Here is a 17,339-nt window from a genome sequence, read left to right on the forward strand (position 1 = left end):
CCAATGTGCCTACCGTCCATGTCATGTTGTTGTTGTTGTTGTTATTTTGTTGTATTTGTTTTATTTTTCTTATATGTATCCATTTCATGTATTCATAACCAGGGATGGGATTCTACCAGTTCGCACCTATTCGCTAGAACCGGTTGTCAGAAGAAATTACTGGCCTAATCCTGTAAGGAAGGCAGAAAGGAAACATTCTGGTGTTGCTTAAAGAAACTGCCTCTCCATTAACCCTTATTACATTCTTGGCAGGACTAGACTTCCTGTCTCTGGAACGTCTCTGGATTTTTTAACCCTCCTTTGCTGGTACTTTGCTTATGTGGAGTGACCACTCAAAGTTACAATGGCTCTGAAAAAAGTGACTTATGACTGTTTTTCACACTTATGACATCATCCCCACAGTTATGAGAGGCCAGGCGAATAGATACATGCCTCGATGTGAGTGATATTGAGTTGGCCACACCCAGCCAATAACATGACCACCAAGGCATGTCCACCCAGTCACATGACCACCAAGCCATGCCCACCACCTAAGCCACGCCCACAGAACCGGTTGTTAAAAATTTGAATCCCACCCCTGTTCATAACTATGTTTATACTTATACCTGTTATCTTATACTCGCTTGACAAAATAAATAAATAAATAAACAAACAAACAAATAAATAAATAAATAAAATTGTATGACAGATGGCTGAGGGAGTTAGGTAGGTCTAGCCCAGTGATGGCTAACTTTTTTCACGCTGTGTGCCAAAAGTGTGCGCCTGCACTCGCTCGCATGCTGCACCCATGATGCAATGCACGTGCAACTCCCCTGCCCCTGTGCATGCACACGCAACTCCCTGCATGTGCACCATGTTGCTTCTGTGCATGCGCATGTGACCCCCCTGCACTGCATGCCTCTGCACATGTACACCCAACCCCCTCATGCTGCATACCTCTGCGCATGTGCATGTGTCTCTCATGTGCACACGTCTCCCCCTATGCATGCAGGGCAGATACCTGACAATCTGCTGGCTGGTGGGACGCGCGCATTCATGCGCAATGGTGCTTTTCCAGGTGACCTCTCACATGCCGGCAGAAGTGGCTCTGGTGCCACTTCTGGCACGTGTGCCATAGGTTCACCATCACGGGTCTAGTCTATCAAAGAGAAGAATTAGCTGGACATCATAATTTGTCTTCCATAGTTGAAGGCCTGTCACAGAGAAGAAGGGATTCATTTTATTTATTTTAATTTTATTTAATTTGGTTTGTCAATTGCTTACAAGATAATAGGTATAAGTAAAAACATAGTTATGGATACATATAAGAAAAAAAAAAGAAACAATAAGACAGGGATGGTAGGCATATTGGTGAGCTTATGCACGCCCGCTACAGACCACTTAGGAAAGGGGTGAGGTCAATAGTAGAAAGTCTAAGGTTAAAGTTTTTGGGGTTTGGGGAAGAAACCACAGAGTCAGGTAGAGTATTCTAGCCATTGACCACTCTGTTGCTAAAGTCGTATTTCCTGCAATAAAGTTTGGTGCGATTAACCTTGAGTTTGTATCTATTGTTTGCTCTTGTGTTGTTATGGTTGAAGCTGAAATATTCATTGACTGGTAGGACATTGCAATGTATGATTTTACATACCATACTTAGATCGGACCAAAGGCGGCGTAGTTCTAGATTTTCTAGGTCTAGAATTTCAAGTCTGGTGGCATAAGGTATTCTACAACGAGTAAAGGAGTGGAGAACTCCTCTTGTGAAATATTTCTGGACTTTCTCAACTGTGTTAATATCAGATACGTAATGTGAGTTCCAGACTGATGAGCTGTATTCGAGTATTGGTCTAGCAAATGTTTTGTATGCACTAGTTAGTAATGTAATTCACTTATTTTATAATGCACTAGAAGGAAGAGCAAGAAGTAATGGGTGGAAGCTTGTTAAGGAGAGATTCAACTTAGAAGTAAGAAGAAATTTTCTTTTTTCTTTTTAAAGATTTTATTGGTTTTTAAGACAAACATAGACAAACAAAACATAAAAACATCAAGCCATCTTCCATATATATATATATATACAGTGTGTCGATTGGTTTACAAATTGTTTTGTGCTTCTATTTCGTAGTCTTCAATTACAATTACATTGTATATATTTTCATATTTTCAATCAAATATTAAATACATTAATATCATTGTTAATCAATCATTTGTCTATACTTTTATTCATTCATGTTTTACGAAATAATCCATATTTTACTTAATTTGTTTTATGACAGTTCATATTATCATCTCAAATCTATCCTATAATCATTTTGTAGATATAATAAGAAAAGAATATATTTATTATTTTCTAAGAATCTACATATTTCATTACCATGCTTTATTGTCTAACCATTGATAGAATAGATCCCAAATTTTATAAAATCGTTCATCATCTTGTTCTCTGATTTCAAATGTCAATCTACTCATTTCAGCACATTCCAATATTTTCTTAATGATTTCCTCCTGTAATGGTATTTTCTCATTTTTCCAGTTTTTGGCAAATACAATCCTAGCTGCTGTTAATACATTTACAATCAGGTATTTCAATTCTTTACTATATATTTCAGGTAAAATTCCCAATAAAAATATATCTGGTTTCAAGTCTATATGGTTTTTTTGTCATTTTTACCAACCACGTGTGGATTTTACTGCAATATTTTTTAGCATCCGCACAAGTCCATCACATATGGTAATATGAGCCAGGTATCTGATGACATTTCCAACATTTTTCAGATTTGTTCTTGAGCATTCCTGCTATTCTTGTCGGGAGAAAATGCCACCTGTAAAACATCTTATACAAATTTTCTCTATATGCTATTGACATTGTCATTTTATAATTTTGAGACCACAATTTTTGCCATTTCTCTAGATCAATCCCATATCCAAAATTCTTCCCCCAAACAATCATAGTTTCTTTAACTTGCTCTTCTTCTAGTTTAATTTCTAATAAATATCCATACAATTTTTTAATCACCTTTTCATCAGTACCTGTCAAAATCTTATCTAAGTCACTCAGTTTATCATACAAACCTTCTGTTTTAGAATCTTTGTCATACCTTGAATGTATTTGCGCATATGAAAACCAATTCAACTTTATACCTTGTTCCTCTAATTTTTGCATAGATTTAAGTTCACTCTTTTCATTCAATATTTCATCATATCTAACTAGTAAGAAGAAATTCAACGGAATAGCTTGCCTCCTGGGGTTGTGGTTGCTCTATCACTGTTGAATGGAACAAATTGCCACAGCCAACTTGCTGTGGCCAAATCACCGCTGCCAACTCGCTGTGGGACAGTTCAACAATTTTAAAAATTATTTTTAACCTTTGTCATTTCATTTTGTCCATCTTTTGGCACTTTTTCTTTAATGATTCTATTCAACAATTTCTTCAATATTAGTGTAACTTTTGCTCCGTGGCAAGTTGTCCTGCAGCAAATTGGCTGTGGCGAATTGTCCTGTGGTGAGTTGGCTGCAGCAAGTTGGCTGTGTCGAGTTGGCCACAGTGAGTTGTCCTAGACCCCTATTACTGCAGGGTTTTTTTTTAAAAAAAGACTGGCCAAAATTTGACTGGGATGGCAAAAGTGTCCTGCATTGAGCGGGGGGTTGCACTAGAAGCCCTCTCCCTTTCGGCCCTATGAATCCATAGAATTCCATGGAATTAATTTTATATTAACATATAAATTTTCCTTTTTTTCCTTCCTTCCTTCCTTCTCTTAGGTTTAGTTTATTTTAAACTGAATTAAAACTTTAATTTTTAAAATTTGAGTGATTCATTTTGTTACTATTGCTTGTTATAGTTCACTATTAATTTTTTTTAAACGTAAATAAAAAAGACCAGAGGTAGTCAGAAAAGAAAAACAATTCACGCCAAACGTAAGTGGATTTCCAAGATGTAGGCTCAAGCTACGTTCTCCTTTTTTGGTAAAATGATTCTTTAAGTGCTGGTGTTGGACTTCTGTATTTTATCAAGTTGATGAGATGGCCCATTTTAATTCATATTTTTATGAATTAATAAATGACTATTTGATAATTTATTCAAAATTTCTGCTACTGGTTCTCCAGAACCTGTCAGAACTGGCTGAATATCACCTCTGCCTTAACTGCTGATTAACCTATTAGGCAGATGCAATAGCAAGAGAGGGAAATTAGACCACCTGATGGGCTGGCTACTAAAACAGAGCAAATTTGTGGCATATACTTGAAAAGAGACCGGGAAGCTTCTAATTGTGGAATCTGTGTGGCAAAAACAAAGAATGCTTATTCACAGAGAATTATGCACATGTAGCACTTGTAGCAACTCTAGGGGGCTAAAGGACTGATAACAGTAACAAAAGAGTTAAGACACCCTGCATAGTTCAGTTAAAAGTTAGGATTAGAGATGGCCTGGAGCAAACCATGTGTATTAGATGGCCTGGAGCATTCATAAGCCAAGGCTTAGGAATACGGATGGCAAGAGACCAATAGAACAAATTGTTAGATCATTACTAAATTGTTTATTAGATGATATTTCTTATTATCCCGCCTTGTCCCGCCTTCTGTTTAGTGAAAATGTATAAAGCTTTCTTAATCATTTGTTCTTGGTCGTTGGCATTTTAGCCGGTGCTCCTTTTCCTTGGAGCACTCCAATTAAGAGGAAATTGAAACCTGCACCTCATGTCTGGCATCCTTCATCAGCCTCAGCAATAGGCTCAGACTTGCTTGTTAAGATGATAGGTAACACCCTGGTACTGAGATGCCAAGGAATGTTCGTTATTGATAACGTAAAAGATTTAGTATACCTCCTAACCTTTAGCTGAACTATGTTACTATGGCTACTGAGAATGCATGCATGACATCATTTTTTTCATGAATGGTTTATAGTGAAATGTACACGTTCAAAATTGTATAAATGTGGTTCATTCCAAAAGAGGTGGAATCTACTCTGGGCAATTTTTTATTTGCAAATAAAAGTCTTAAACCTTTCCACCATTTTAGAAAGGTCTATTCTATTGGGCCCAGAGGCCAGGTAAAGGATCTGATCTTTCTGAGATTACAAAATCTCCCACGAGCTTTGGCCTCTCTCTTTTGGCTCTGACAGTTGGCTTGGAGACCCTATGGAAGCGCTCCATGTTGGGAATGGCTGGTGGAGTGATAGAAAAGCCAACAGTCCTAGGGTGTATCACCAAAAGGCTAGAATCAAAACCACTTTATAATGCCTTGGTAAGGCCACACTTGAAATATTGCATCCAGTTTTGGACACCACGATATAAAAAAGATGTTGAGACTCTAGAAAGAGCGCAGAGAAGAGCAACAAAAATAATTAGAGGACTGAAGGCTAAAACATATAAAGAACGGTTGCTACAACTGGGTATGTTTAGTTTGTTGAAAAGAAGGACTAGGGGTGACATAATAGCAATGTTTCAGTATCTTGGGGGTTACCACAAAGAAGAAGGAGTCAAGCTATTCTCCAAAGCACCTGAGGGCAGGACAAGAAGCAATGGGTGGAAACAAATCAAGGAGAGAAACAACTTGGAACTAAGGAGAAATTTCCTGACAGTTAGAACAATTAATCAGTGGAACAACTTGCATCTCCAGAAGTTGTGAATGCTCCAACACTGGAAGTTTTTAAGAATTTGTCTGAAATGCTATAGGGTCTCCTGATTGAGGAGAGGGTTAGACTAGAAGACCTCCAAGACCCCATTATTCTGTTATTCCACTGCCATACTATTTGTACTTTTGGTGTACAGTTTTTGAGTCCTGTTATTTTAATTTTTCTATATTTATGAGCCTCCCAGAGTTGCTTTGGAAAGGGAGATCAATGTAACAAATAAGTATATAAACAAACCACGACCAGGATTACATTATGGATATAGTGCTGGTTGGATTCTTATACCCCATGAGCTTATGTTAATGGCTCCATTTTAAATCAGAAGGAAATACCACTGGACTCTCCTCCAGGTTGTTTGACATATTTACAAGTATAAATGAGTGAATGAGAGCTAGAAACAGATTTAGCAAATTTGAAGAGGACATTATCATGATTCAAGAGGACCAGGATGGTCCTGACCCCATCCCTTCATCACACGCAGGCCCCTCATCTGAGTCTTCGCTCTCCGAGACCTCAGCTGTCCGCACCTGCTGCAGGCGAACCACAAGAGTTATTATCTTTCCAGCATCTCCATGATCATGTGATCAAAATTCAGATGCTTGGCAACTGGTTCTTATTTATGACCATTGCTGTGTCCCAAGGTCATGTGATCTCCTTTTGCTATCTTCTAACAAGTAAAATCAATGGGGAAGCCAATATTTAATCAACAACCCTCTTACTAGTTGATTATCAACTGCAGTGATTCACTTAACGACTGTGGCAAGAAAGGTTGCAAAATGGGGCAACATTCAGTTAACGAACGTCTCTTCTAGCCACAGAAATTTTGGGTTCAATTATGTTGTAAGTTGGGGACTACCTGTAGAAGCTCAGGATCAAAAGAAATCATTGTTTCTCTCCAGTCTACATTGGTCTGACTGTATCTTGAATACTGTGTCTCCTGGTACTTTCTGATAGTGATTTTGACTTTTAAGAAAATCATTTGCTTCAAGACCTTTGGAGGAAGTTTGGCCCAGACCATTCTGGCTAAAAAGCCACTTCAACTTGCCCTTCCCTCTCTCCATCCTAAGTTATAGGCCTGCTCGATACCTCTGGGTTGGCCCCCTGGAAATCGGATTTAGCTCTGAGGTGCCCCCGAAACTTTTTGGACTATGCTGTATGTCAGTCCACCTGACAAGGTTGGGAGATGTGGGCATTGCGCGGTGCCAAAATCTCAGCAGAAGAAGAGATTGGACTGCCATTTCCCGCTTGGGGGGTGGTAGTGGATTAGATGACCTACAAGGTCCTTTCCAACTCTGATTATCTGTTATCTGTTACCAGCAGCACCAGGTGGCCCATCTCCAAAGAGGAACGAACAATAGCCCTCTCGCCCACGCACCCCTTCCCCCACTTTCCCTGACGCGACATCCAATCGCTTTCCCCGCCACGGAATGTGGTTTTCGCTCACTTTCGTTTCTCCCTCGACTTTGCTTTGGTGCGTCTCCTCTGGCTCCAGTGCAGGAAGAGAGAGAGAGAGAGAGAGAGAGAGAGAGAAGGGCGGGCGAAGCGTTTCTGCTGGGGGTTTCCGCCGGTTTTTCCCGGATGGGTAAACAGATCCCCGACGTCTGCGGGCCCCTGTCTCCAAAGGCGAAACTGCAGGCTGACCCAAAGGATGCGACTTGTTACACAGGCATGAAATTTAGGATTGGCTGCGCGGTCCTCTTCGCCCTCCCTTGTGTCTTATTCGTTGTTTTCCTGAGTTTATACCTGGCGAACCTGTATTCGGATCCGGCTCACCAGTTGAAGGAATGCAAAGTGGAGTTGTACAACCAAACTTCCCAGATGCGGGCCAGCCTCGGCTCCCTGGAGAAGCGCGTGGAAGAGACGGGGAGCGACCTGGAGAAGGCGAGGGTCGAAAGAGATGGACTGCGAGCCGAACTGACGGCCGCTAACCGGAGCCTGGAGAAGACCAGGAAGGACTGGAGCTCCTGTCAGGAACAGCTGGTAAAGCAATCTAATCGTCTTATTATCTTATTACGATTCTTCTTCTTCTTCTTCTTCACCGCACAGTCAGCCAGTTGTTTCAGACTGGGTTAGGCATTTTTGTCTACCTATCGAGTCCTTACCAAGGACCTCGCCTAGGCAAATCTGGATATTTGATGGTGTTACAGATATCTCTGCAGGATGAAAGCTGTTCCAAGTAAAGCTGTCTTCTGCAATTAATTGATCACAAATTTGTCAATGCCTATGGTGTTCAAGTGGTGCTAGTTGTTTTGGGACTGCACCCAGGGCGCCTATTACTATTGGCACTACCCCTATAACTATTGATACTACCCTTGCTTGCCTTTGCCATAGTCGTTCTATTTCTATTTGTAGGTCTTTGTATTTTGTTATCTTTTCCAGTTCTTTCTCTTCTATACTGCTGTCTATTATTATTATTATTATTATTATTATTATTATTATTATTATTATTATTATTATTATTATTATTATTGGAAAATTCTAACACGATCCTTAACAAACTTGGGATGCTGTACTTACTCTCTCCCCGCCCCCGCCCCCATTAATCCGCAGTTTAGTTTATTAAGTTTACCTTGGTTGGTTTGATTAATTTAAGAGCCTTTCCCAGGCATGACTTGACTTGATTAATATAGGAGTTCCCCCCACCCCACCCCCCAGGGAGTCCAGACATTGTTGGGTGAGTCACAATACAACAAACAATAAAATAAAATATGAATAATTGAAAAAAATATGAGATATATCATTTCATTATTTTTGTTGTCTGTTTAAAATTCCTGCCAACAGACTAATTGCCTGAAATGATTCCAAACTAAAAGGTGGATGGGTTATTCGACAACAGAAAAAACAAGAACAAGATGGCAGTCCAACCAACAATACACAAAAGTCCTATCTCCCTGTATTTGACACACACATAAACACCCCACACACATATATACACACATACTCAATTAGGGCAGGCTAATAATGTGCATCTGCTGCCCTCCCCACCCCCACCCCAAAAAATATCCAAGAAAATTAAGTGTATGCAGGCTCACCAAATTTCAGTTGTTCTCTCTGATTGTTTTTAATAGCAATGGCTAGATTTCGCCTGCTGTCTGGGGCTTGTAGTTGAAAACATTGGGAGGGTTCCAGATTATCTAATTCTTGCTTAACTTCTAGGCTCCTGTCTTATGAGTTGATAAGCAGGCATAGTCAGGCCAAGGACCCATGCAAGGAAAACTGCAAAAGTCAAAACAGGAAAATTTGATGGATGTCTAGAACTGATTTGTATCCTCCCGTCCCTCCTTGATTTCCTATAGTATTTGCATTTTTCCCCATGATGTTTTAATTCTGTGGGGTAGTGTGAATCTTTCAGCATGATGGTATAATTAATTGAATAAACTTATTGTTATTTTTTATTATTACAGAACTTGATTTTTAAAAAATGGCTGGCTTACCTTTTGGATTCGAATCATTTCAGGCAATTAGTCTGTTGGCAGGAATTAAAAAGTCAACAAAAATAATGAAATGATATATCTCGGATTTTACTTAATAAAACTTCTGGCAAATAAGTTTCCAATATTTACCCCCAGTCTCTCTCTTTTTCCAGTATATTTTAAGCACTTTTAATGGCTGCATTAATTTGCAAAAAAACATAAAACAAATTGTAAGAACTAAATAAAAAGTGGAAATGGTTTCATTCGGCAAAAACAATAACATTTATTTATCTAACCGCTGAACCTAATCAATGATTAACAATAAACAATGCTTATCTCCAGCTATCAGTTGCAAATCGTTGACTGTAAACTTAAGCTGTAGGCTAACTTAATAATCCAAGAAGCAACAGGAAGAAAATTCTTGAGCATAAAACAGATCCCTCCAATCTGAGATTCTTTCAGTCTATTAGATGATAGCTTATTTTTCTGACATGAAGTGATTGGGGAACCCTGCCAGATTGGGCATTCTGACCACAGAGGAGGTTCTCTGCTAGACAACTTTAAAGGATAAAATGGATTGACAAAAATCCATTCAAGGTAACAACAAAATCAACTTTATTTGTCCTAAGTGATTGTTATAATGGTTTTATCCCCCCCGCCCCTCTTTCTCTTTCACTCTTGGTTTCCTGGTACACCATCAAGAATTCTCTAAGATTCAGATAGGCTAGAAATGTTAGAAAATAAATGAGATAGATAGATGATAGATAGAGAGAGAGAGAGAGAGACAGAGAGAGACAGACAGACAGACAGACAGACAGACAGATGATAGGCAGATAGGCAAGCAGACAGACAGACATACAGATTTCAAGCATAATTCCAAGAATGCAGCAGAGCAATTTTAAGTTTCTCAAAATGTTCTTGGTACAAACTTCAGTAGGTTTAAAACAATGATGAAATTAATTATAGTGAGTCATGACAGGGAGAATAGGCATATGTGGAAGGGAAGGTCAAGTAAACAATCTCTGGGCCTCTTGGTATGTGAAAAAATTCCCTTTTGTCTCCCCCCCTTCCCCCACCACACACACACACACACACACACACACACACACACAGAGTTTTCCTGAACAAATATTTCAAAAAAGTCAATCTTCAGTTGTCCTTTATAGACACCAGAAACCGCAGTTCTGCTAGACATGTAACTTCCTGAGAAGCCTCTCAGAATTCCAAGAACCAAAATACTTAGACCAGGGGTGTCAAACTCAAGGCCCGTGGGCCGGACGTGGGGTGCTTAGATCTGGCCTGTGGGCCCACCCTGGAAACAGGAAAGGACCGGCCCACGTTGCCTCTGCAAGTGAAAAAGGAGTGGCCCTCCTGAGCTCAGTTTTCACTGGCAGAGTGCTTGGGCCGTCACAGGTACCCTCAACACATGACATCGAGCTGGCCACACACACCCTGGCCACGCCCCGCAATGCCTCAATGTTAAACACAACCCTGATGTGGCCCTCAATAAAATCGAGTTTGACATCCTGACTTAAACTATCTCAAAGGTGTTTTTCCAAAGGCAACTGGGCTTTCTTTGTTTTTTCCTTGAAGATGTCTTCAAGGAAAAACAAAAGCAAAGAAAGTGAGTTGCCTTTGGAAAAAGTACCATTGAGACAACCACGACCTGGATGAATGAGAATTTCCAGACATCCAAAATACAGTACTTAAAAGTATTACCGTTGTGCTATAAATGCTACTGAGCAGAAGGAGACACTATGCAACAGGTTTCCATTGGTTGCATGGCTCTTGGTCAGTAAGATTTATAGCATCTATAAATCATAGAAGCCCATCTTTGAGAGGGAAGATCTTGAAGCTTCTAGTATGAATTCAAAAGTGTCAATACTCTTTCTCTCTTGTTTCTTCAACTCCCAAATTTGCTCCTGTGGCTTGCGCAATTCTGACCTTCTGCTCTGACACATCACAGCACTATTAGACTTTAGGATGCTAGTCATGTCTTAAAGAGAAGGTGCCACACAACAATGTTGGAATTGACAGATACCTTTCCTTTTGGTCTCCATCTAGAAAAGCGTGGAAAAAAATGCCACATCCCAAGTGAAGGAAGCTGTCCAGCAAGAAAGGGAGAAAAACAAAGTTGCTGAAGGTGAGGTGGACCAATGGGGACCAGGGTGGGTGATAATAGATTGAATTTGGGAAGAGAACTCATAGATAGTGTAGATGAAGACAATGGGGAAAAGCTTTGTCCCTGCTTAGAACACGATTTGCTCCCAAGTGACATTTTCATCAGTACCTTGAGTCATACAAGGTATTAGATTAGAGCCATGGTGGTGCGGTGGCTAAAATGTAGTATTACAGGCTAACTCCACTGTCCACTGTCAGGAATTCAATTCTCACTGGCTCAAGGTTGACACAGCCTTCCATCCTTTGTGAGGACCCAGATTGTTGGGGACAGTATGCTAACTCTGTAAACTGCTTAGAGAGGGCTGTAAAGCACTGTGAAGCGGTATGTTTGTTTAAGTGCTATTGCTATTGCTACTCTGGCATTCATGTTACTTCCTGAATCAGCACCGTTGTTGGGATCTTTATGAAGACAAAATTCATTAACACTTTTTTTAGTCCATGAAGATATATAGCTGCAAGGTACCTTCCCTTCACCTCATTAAAACCTGGCTTTAATTTTAACATTCTGCAGGATTGTATACAGTAATGTGGGAAGTATTAGAAGTAAAGAATTGGATAATGAGGGCTGCCATTATGCAGTTTCTGAGCCCCATTGCAAAAGGGAAGGTGTTTAGATTTTAAAAAGACTTAAGAACCATATTGATGAAGCTGATTTAGTGACAAGACTCCCAATAAAAATAATGATAGTGGATCACCCTCTAGGCTGTCCAACTGGAGAGTTCTTTGCCTTTTTAAATTTTGGAAACTTTAATTCGTGCCAAAGAAAAAGAAGAGGTAACTATATAACCCCTGAGCATGTAGGGAAACTTTTCATGAGAAATTATCTTACAAAATCAATGAAAACATATCCAGATCTTTTTTTTAAGTGTTTATTGGTGAAAGGAAAATACAGGGGAAGTGAGGGGGTTGCAACTAGTCAGACAGGGCGATATCCTAAATTATGAAAACTAGAGGCTCTATTTGGCGAATGCTAATAGAGAATAAAGCTGTGGAACAACCCTGTTTGGCAAGAATACCCACCAAGATGACAACAAACCCATAACAGGGTATAGAACAGTGGTGGCTAACTTTTTGGGCTCCTGTGCCCCCCACGCCCCTTGCTCATGTGCACGCAATTCCGCCCTCCCGCCGCCCCCTTACCTGCACTGCACCTCCCAGCTGATTTTCGGCCTGTTTGAGGCCTTTTTCAGTCTGCCAGAGACTTGAGGGGAGCCTTTGCAGGCCAAAAAATGGGCCCGTTTCATCATTTCCAGTATTTCTAAAAATACAGGAAGTGACAAAATGGGCCTATTCTTTGTCCTGAAAAGCCTGCAGAGGTTTCCCTCAAGCCTCTGGCAGGCTGAAAAAGACCCGAAAATTATCTGGGAGACACGTGCATGTACAGTGAGGTAAGTTTGCCTGGGACTCGCGTTACCCACACAAATGGCTTTGCGTGCCACCACACCATCACAGGTATAGAACAATCCTCTTTGAAGAAATGGTGGGAATGCATGCAGAAGCAAAGCAGATTTTAATCAATTAGTGAGAGTCGTAAGAGCCTCATCAGACTGGATTTTCATAGACGAAATTATAATAAAACTATGACAAATGAAAAAAAAAAGAATTTTTGAGAGGTCCCTTTGAACTGCACGGCTGTGTAGCTTGCTTAGCTTATGCCTACAAAAACACTTAGAAAACAGGAACAATTAACAAGGAAGGGTCAATGGACATCTATGCCCAGAGTTCAAAACATATCTCTCTCTCCTATGATCTCTCAGTGTGAAGCAGTTGAAAATATACACATAAAGCACTTTTATATTTAGCAAAAGTCCCCAATTCCCCTAAGCTTTGCTTAACATAATATTGTCCAAAACCACAAATTGCTGAATTAAGAAACTAACCACGTTACTGTAAACAAAGGTGGGCATGGAAAATAACACATGGTGAAAGATAACTGAGTAATCAAAAAATGTACTTCTCTTTATTTCCTTTATAGACATTATTCTCCTTTTTTGGTAAAATGTAATAAAGGCCCCGGTCTAATCTGAGGTCATACTATGTATAAAAGTGAAGCCTCAGGAAGAAGGGGGTGGGGGGGCGGGTTCAGAATTTGCCATGCTAATGCTCTGAACCTTGTGCACAAATAAAACCTGTACTCTCCAACCTTTCGTGGTCTTGTGTTCTGATTTGGAAGCAAGCTTTTCTGCAACAAGTGAAACATAAGAGCTTACTCAGGGAGGTATTGTAGTTAACTAGTTTCAACAGAAGTGAATATTTGTAATTCAGGGTTGATCTGTGGGGTCCTTGGTGCTCTCTGAGCTTGGCTGTTGTTGTTTTTTTGAAGATGCTTAATTACCCAGCTAGGTAGCATCATTAGCATTGATGATGTTACATAGTTGGGTAATGAAACGTCTTCAAGAAAATAGCCAAGCTTAGAAGTCACCAAGGACGGCACAGTAACTAGTTTAGCTTAGCTGATGGTGTCCACTGAAAGAGGAATTTTGTGTACGTGTGCAATTGCAACCTTCTCTTGTTTTCCCTTTATTTCCCTTTCTCCAATAAACTCCTTTTTTTATCCCGTCTTATAGCATCTGTTTAAGGAGAAAGACTTTTCTTGGACAATCAAAGTCAGAGCCCTACTTTGGTTGCCCTTTTGATATATTTGACAAATCAGAAATGATCTAAGGGATGAACCCATCTTTTTTATGGAATTGTAGTCTGATCTTTACTTGCTCTACCTTGATATTAATAACTTGGGAGTGGCTCTGGTATCATTTGACTTTGGGGGCACCAAAACTGAATTGTATCTCTTCAGATCTCTAATCCCCGGGTCAATTTATCAGATGCTTAAGGGGCATTATGGTAACTTAGATGTGCTGTGTGAAAGTTTGGAGGAAAAGCGTTTAAGCCCAACCTTTCAATAATGTCAAGAAAACTCTAAGTCATGCTTGAATATAAAGGAAAGAAATTGCAGAGAGTGGGGAAGAATACTGCAATATTATCTTAGTTTAAGAAGCAGAAGATAATTTGTGACTCTTCGTTCCTTTCTTTAGAGGAGATTCAACAGCTTAAGCAGCAACTCTCCAAATTACAAGAGATGAACAAGCAACAACAGTAAGAACACAAAATTATAATTCTATATATAAACCTTTAAGTTTTGAAGAATTTCCCTGCTTGGAATTCTCAGGTAGATTGAAAGTTCACCAAGACCCTCTTGGAGGATCCACAAATTCAAAATTATTTGCCACACACTGAAAATATTTGCAAAATTGTAAAACGGGGTCACTTTGTTATTATTATTTTGCATTATGAAAAATACATTTTTCTCATGAAAAAATATTTTATTTATATTATTAGCTAATGGACTTTAGGTTGTTCTACATGATTCAAAGAGTAAATAGTGTAGAAATACAGGTATTTAAACTTAATTCAGAAAATATGGATAACTGTAACCCATACAAATCAAAGCTCTTGTGGAGTCATCCATAATTTTTAAGGGCAAGAAGGGGTGCTGAGTGCAAATGTTTAAAAAATATTCTTCTAATCAGTGATGGGATTCAATTTTTTTTACAATCGGTTCTGTGGGTGTGGCTTGGTGGGTGTGGCAGGGAAAGAATACTGTAAAATTTCCATTCCCACCCCAGTCTAGGGGAAGGATACTGTAAAATCCGCATTCCCTCCCCACCCCACTAATCTGCTTTCCAGCTCTGTTCTCCTGTGCAGGACAACAAAAGGAGACCCAGCCGATCAGCTGGGACTCGGGAGACAGAGAAGAGATGGGGGCGGGGCCAGTCAGAGATGGGATTTGCCGGTTCTCCGAACTACTCAAAATTGATGCTACGGGTTCTCCAGAATTGATCAGAACCTGCTGAATTCCACCTCTGCTTCTAATGTGACAATGTTCTCTTTCCACAGAATGGAGATTCAGCATCTGAACGATCAGCTTATGAAACATAAACCTGTTGAGCGCTCCAAGGGAGGCCTCCTCCTCGGGCCTTCGTTGGTCCTTCTCCCGCTTCTCCTTGCTAGTCTCCTCCTCTAGTCCATTTGGACACTGCCAGGTTTGGGTGGAGGCAAGTGTCAACTCGCACCTTACTTCATCTGCATGCGGTTTTGGAGACTTCTGAGCTGCACCCTGTTGGGACAGGAACCTGATTCGGATGCCAGTCTTGGACAATTATCTACTGTGACGATAACTGAAATTTTGGCCACAGCAGTGGAGTTGTTAGAGCTTGTATTACATTGCACTGTTACACAGAACTTGGCAAATAAAGTTCAATTTTGATTAACCTGTACCTGGTGAATGTCAAATTGGGACAACTGTCTTTGCTTTCTGATGGTTTGGTGGCTTCTCATGTTAATGTTCAGAAGGCCAAGATGCTTTGATCAGTTTCAACCTCTGCTAAAGCTAGTCATGGCGGGAAGGAAAGCAACACACACATAAATACATAGAACACGCATGCCTGAAAATGTGGAAGGTTGATACAAAGCTGGAGCCAATAGTATCCTTTTCCCCAAGATGAAGATTTAATTCCTTTTTAAGAGGTTACTAGCTTCATTGCCTGTGGTCTCCTTTAGTTACCTTCCTTAGAATTCCAAAGTAAAATATATTAAATAATTAGCTATCCAGGAGCTTAATTGGGAATTATATTCTTCCCCACCCCTCTTAAGGTGGGAAAACAGATTAAGAATTTTTAAGATGTTTGAATGGTGAAAGAAATATACCAAGTACAGGTTGTTCTAGACTTACAACTATCCCTTTAGTGGCCGTTCAAAGTTACAACAGCACTGAAAAAAGTGACTTGTGACTTTTTCACACCTAGCACTGTTACAGGATCCCCATGGTCATGTGATCAAAATTCAGGTGCTTGGCTCATAATTTATGACGCTTGTTGTGTCCTGAGGTCATGTGATCCTCTCAACTCAAAAATATTCCTCGGGTCTTTTAGAGTTGTCAGCAGAAAGGGAGTAGGGGGAGTAATGCATACCTTAGATAATTGCTAGGCTGCCGAAGCTTCTGGCATGCAAGATTATTACTGGAGAGCATGACTGATTGCTCTTGGCTATGGATGCGTCCCATCAGAGAATATACATCCAGGGGGTGGAGGAAGACCAGGGTCAAGGGTGAGATGAATGATGTGTCTCAGTGTCAGCTTCACCCAGGAAACCCCAACATGTTCACTCCTGATAAATGATTTTTTTAAAACTCTGAGAGATGCAGCCAGAGACTCATGATTCGAAAGGGGGTGGATTGTCAGAGTTCTGACAATCCCCTTTTGTGATCTGACAAGCAAAATCAATGAAGAAGCCAGGTACAATTAACAACCATGTTATGAATTTAATAACTACAGTGATTCACAACTGTGGCAAGAAAGGTCATAAGATGGGGCAAAACTCACTTAGCAACTGTTTCACTTAGCAACAGAAATTTTGGCCTCAGTTGTGGTCATAAGGCGAGGGCTATCTGTAAGAGATGTTTTGTTGTCTGGTTGGCTGAGGAATTCTGGGAGTTGAAGTCCATGCATCTTAAGAGTCGCCAAGGTTAGGAAAACCTGATTTAAACGATACCAAAAAAATTATGTACGGATGTAAGTGGAATCAAGGATGAGTTTGCAAGGATAGAAAAGAGAGTAGTTTTGATACAAAATAGTTATAAATTGGAGCCCCTTTTTTCCTCATATTTCATGCTATTAATCACTTACTATTTCTACGCCTTTTCTGTGTCCTGCAGGGGACATGGTGATGGTTACCTAGGTTTTTTTATTTCATTGTCAAACATGTACACTTTAAAAGAGATTAACAAAGATTTAGGAAAGCTACAGAAATGCCTTTAAATCCTACTACCAGTTTCTTCTAAACATCACAAAAAGTGAAACCAACTTTATATATATTTAGAAAGCTGAATACTATGTATGTATGTATGTATGTATGTATGTATGGTATTCAGCTTTGTTCGGGTATTTTCCCACGTCATTATAGTTGTGCTTTTAAAGTTGTAGCGACGTTTCAGCAGAATCTCATCTGCCATCAACACATATATACATTTACACATATATACATTTATACATGTTTATATATATATAATATACACACACCCACACACACTTTTATTTAACATACATAAATGCTTAGTAAACTGTATTGTCTGGGTCAGTTTACT

At 39.8% G+C, this 17,339-nt stretch overlaps 2 protein-coding genes across 2 annotated transcripts in view; one reads left to right on the forward strand and one right to left on the reverse strand.

Annotated features, from left to right (window-relative positions):
• The window catches only part of PALM (paralemmin), a 123,236-nt gene extending 114,553 nt beyond the window's left edge, over window positions 1-8,683 (reverse strand). The window contains exon 1 of the mRNA XM_087922818.1: window positions 8,639-8,683. The gene's annotated coding sequence lies outside the window, so the exon portion shown is untranslated. The remainder of the gene's footprint in view (window positions 1-8,638) is intronic.
• LOC113435231 (uncharacterized) lies at window positions 6,830-15,474 on the forward strand. The gene is made up of 4 exons (XM_026698908.2): window positions 6,830-7,586; window positions 11,084-11,162; window positions 14,233-14,293; window positions 15,095-15,474. The coding sequence occupies exons 1-4, from the start codon at window positions 7,185-7,187 to the stop codon at window positions 15,219-15,221; spliced, it is 669 nt and encodes a 222-aa protein (XP_026554693.1). The 5' UTR covers window positions 6,830-7,184; the 3' UTR covers window positions 15,222-15,474.
• The last annotated feature ends 1,865 nt before the right edge of the window (window positions 15,475-17,339 follow it).

Source organism: Pseudonaja textilis, chromosome 1, assembly GCF_049901715.1.
Source record: "Pseudonaja textilis isolate UNSWEBS1 chromosome 1, rPseTex1.2, whole genome shotgun sequence".
In the NCBI taxonomy this organism is placed as follows: Eukaryota; Metazoa; Chordata; class Lepidosauria; order Squamata; family Elapidae; genus Pseudonaja; species Pseudonaja textilis.

Coding starts and splice junctions, on each gene's coding strand:
- LOC113435231 (XM_026698908.2), top strand. CDS start 7,185: ATGGGTAAACAGATCCCCGACGTCTGCGGGCCCCTGTCTCCAAAGGCG. Junction 11,163..14,232: donor GAAAAACAAAGTTGCTGAAG/GTGAGGTGGACC, acceptor TCCTTTCTTTAG/AGGAGATTCAACAGCTTAAG. Junction 14,294..15,094: donor GAGATGAACAAGCAACAACA/GTAAGAACACAA, acceptor CTCTTTCCACAG/AATGGAGATTCAGCATCTGA.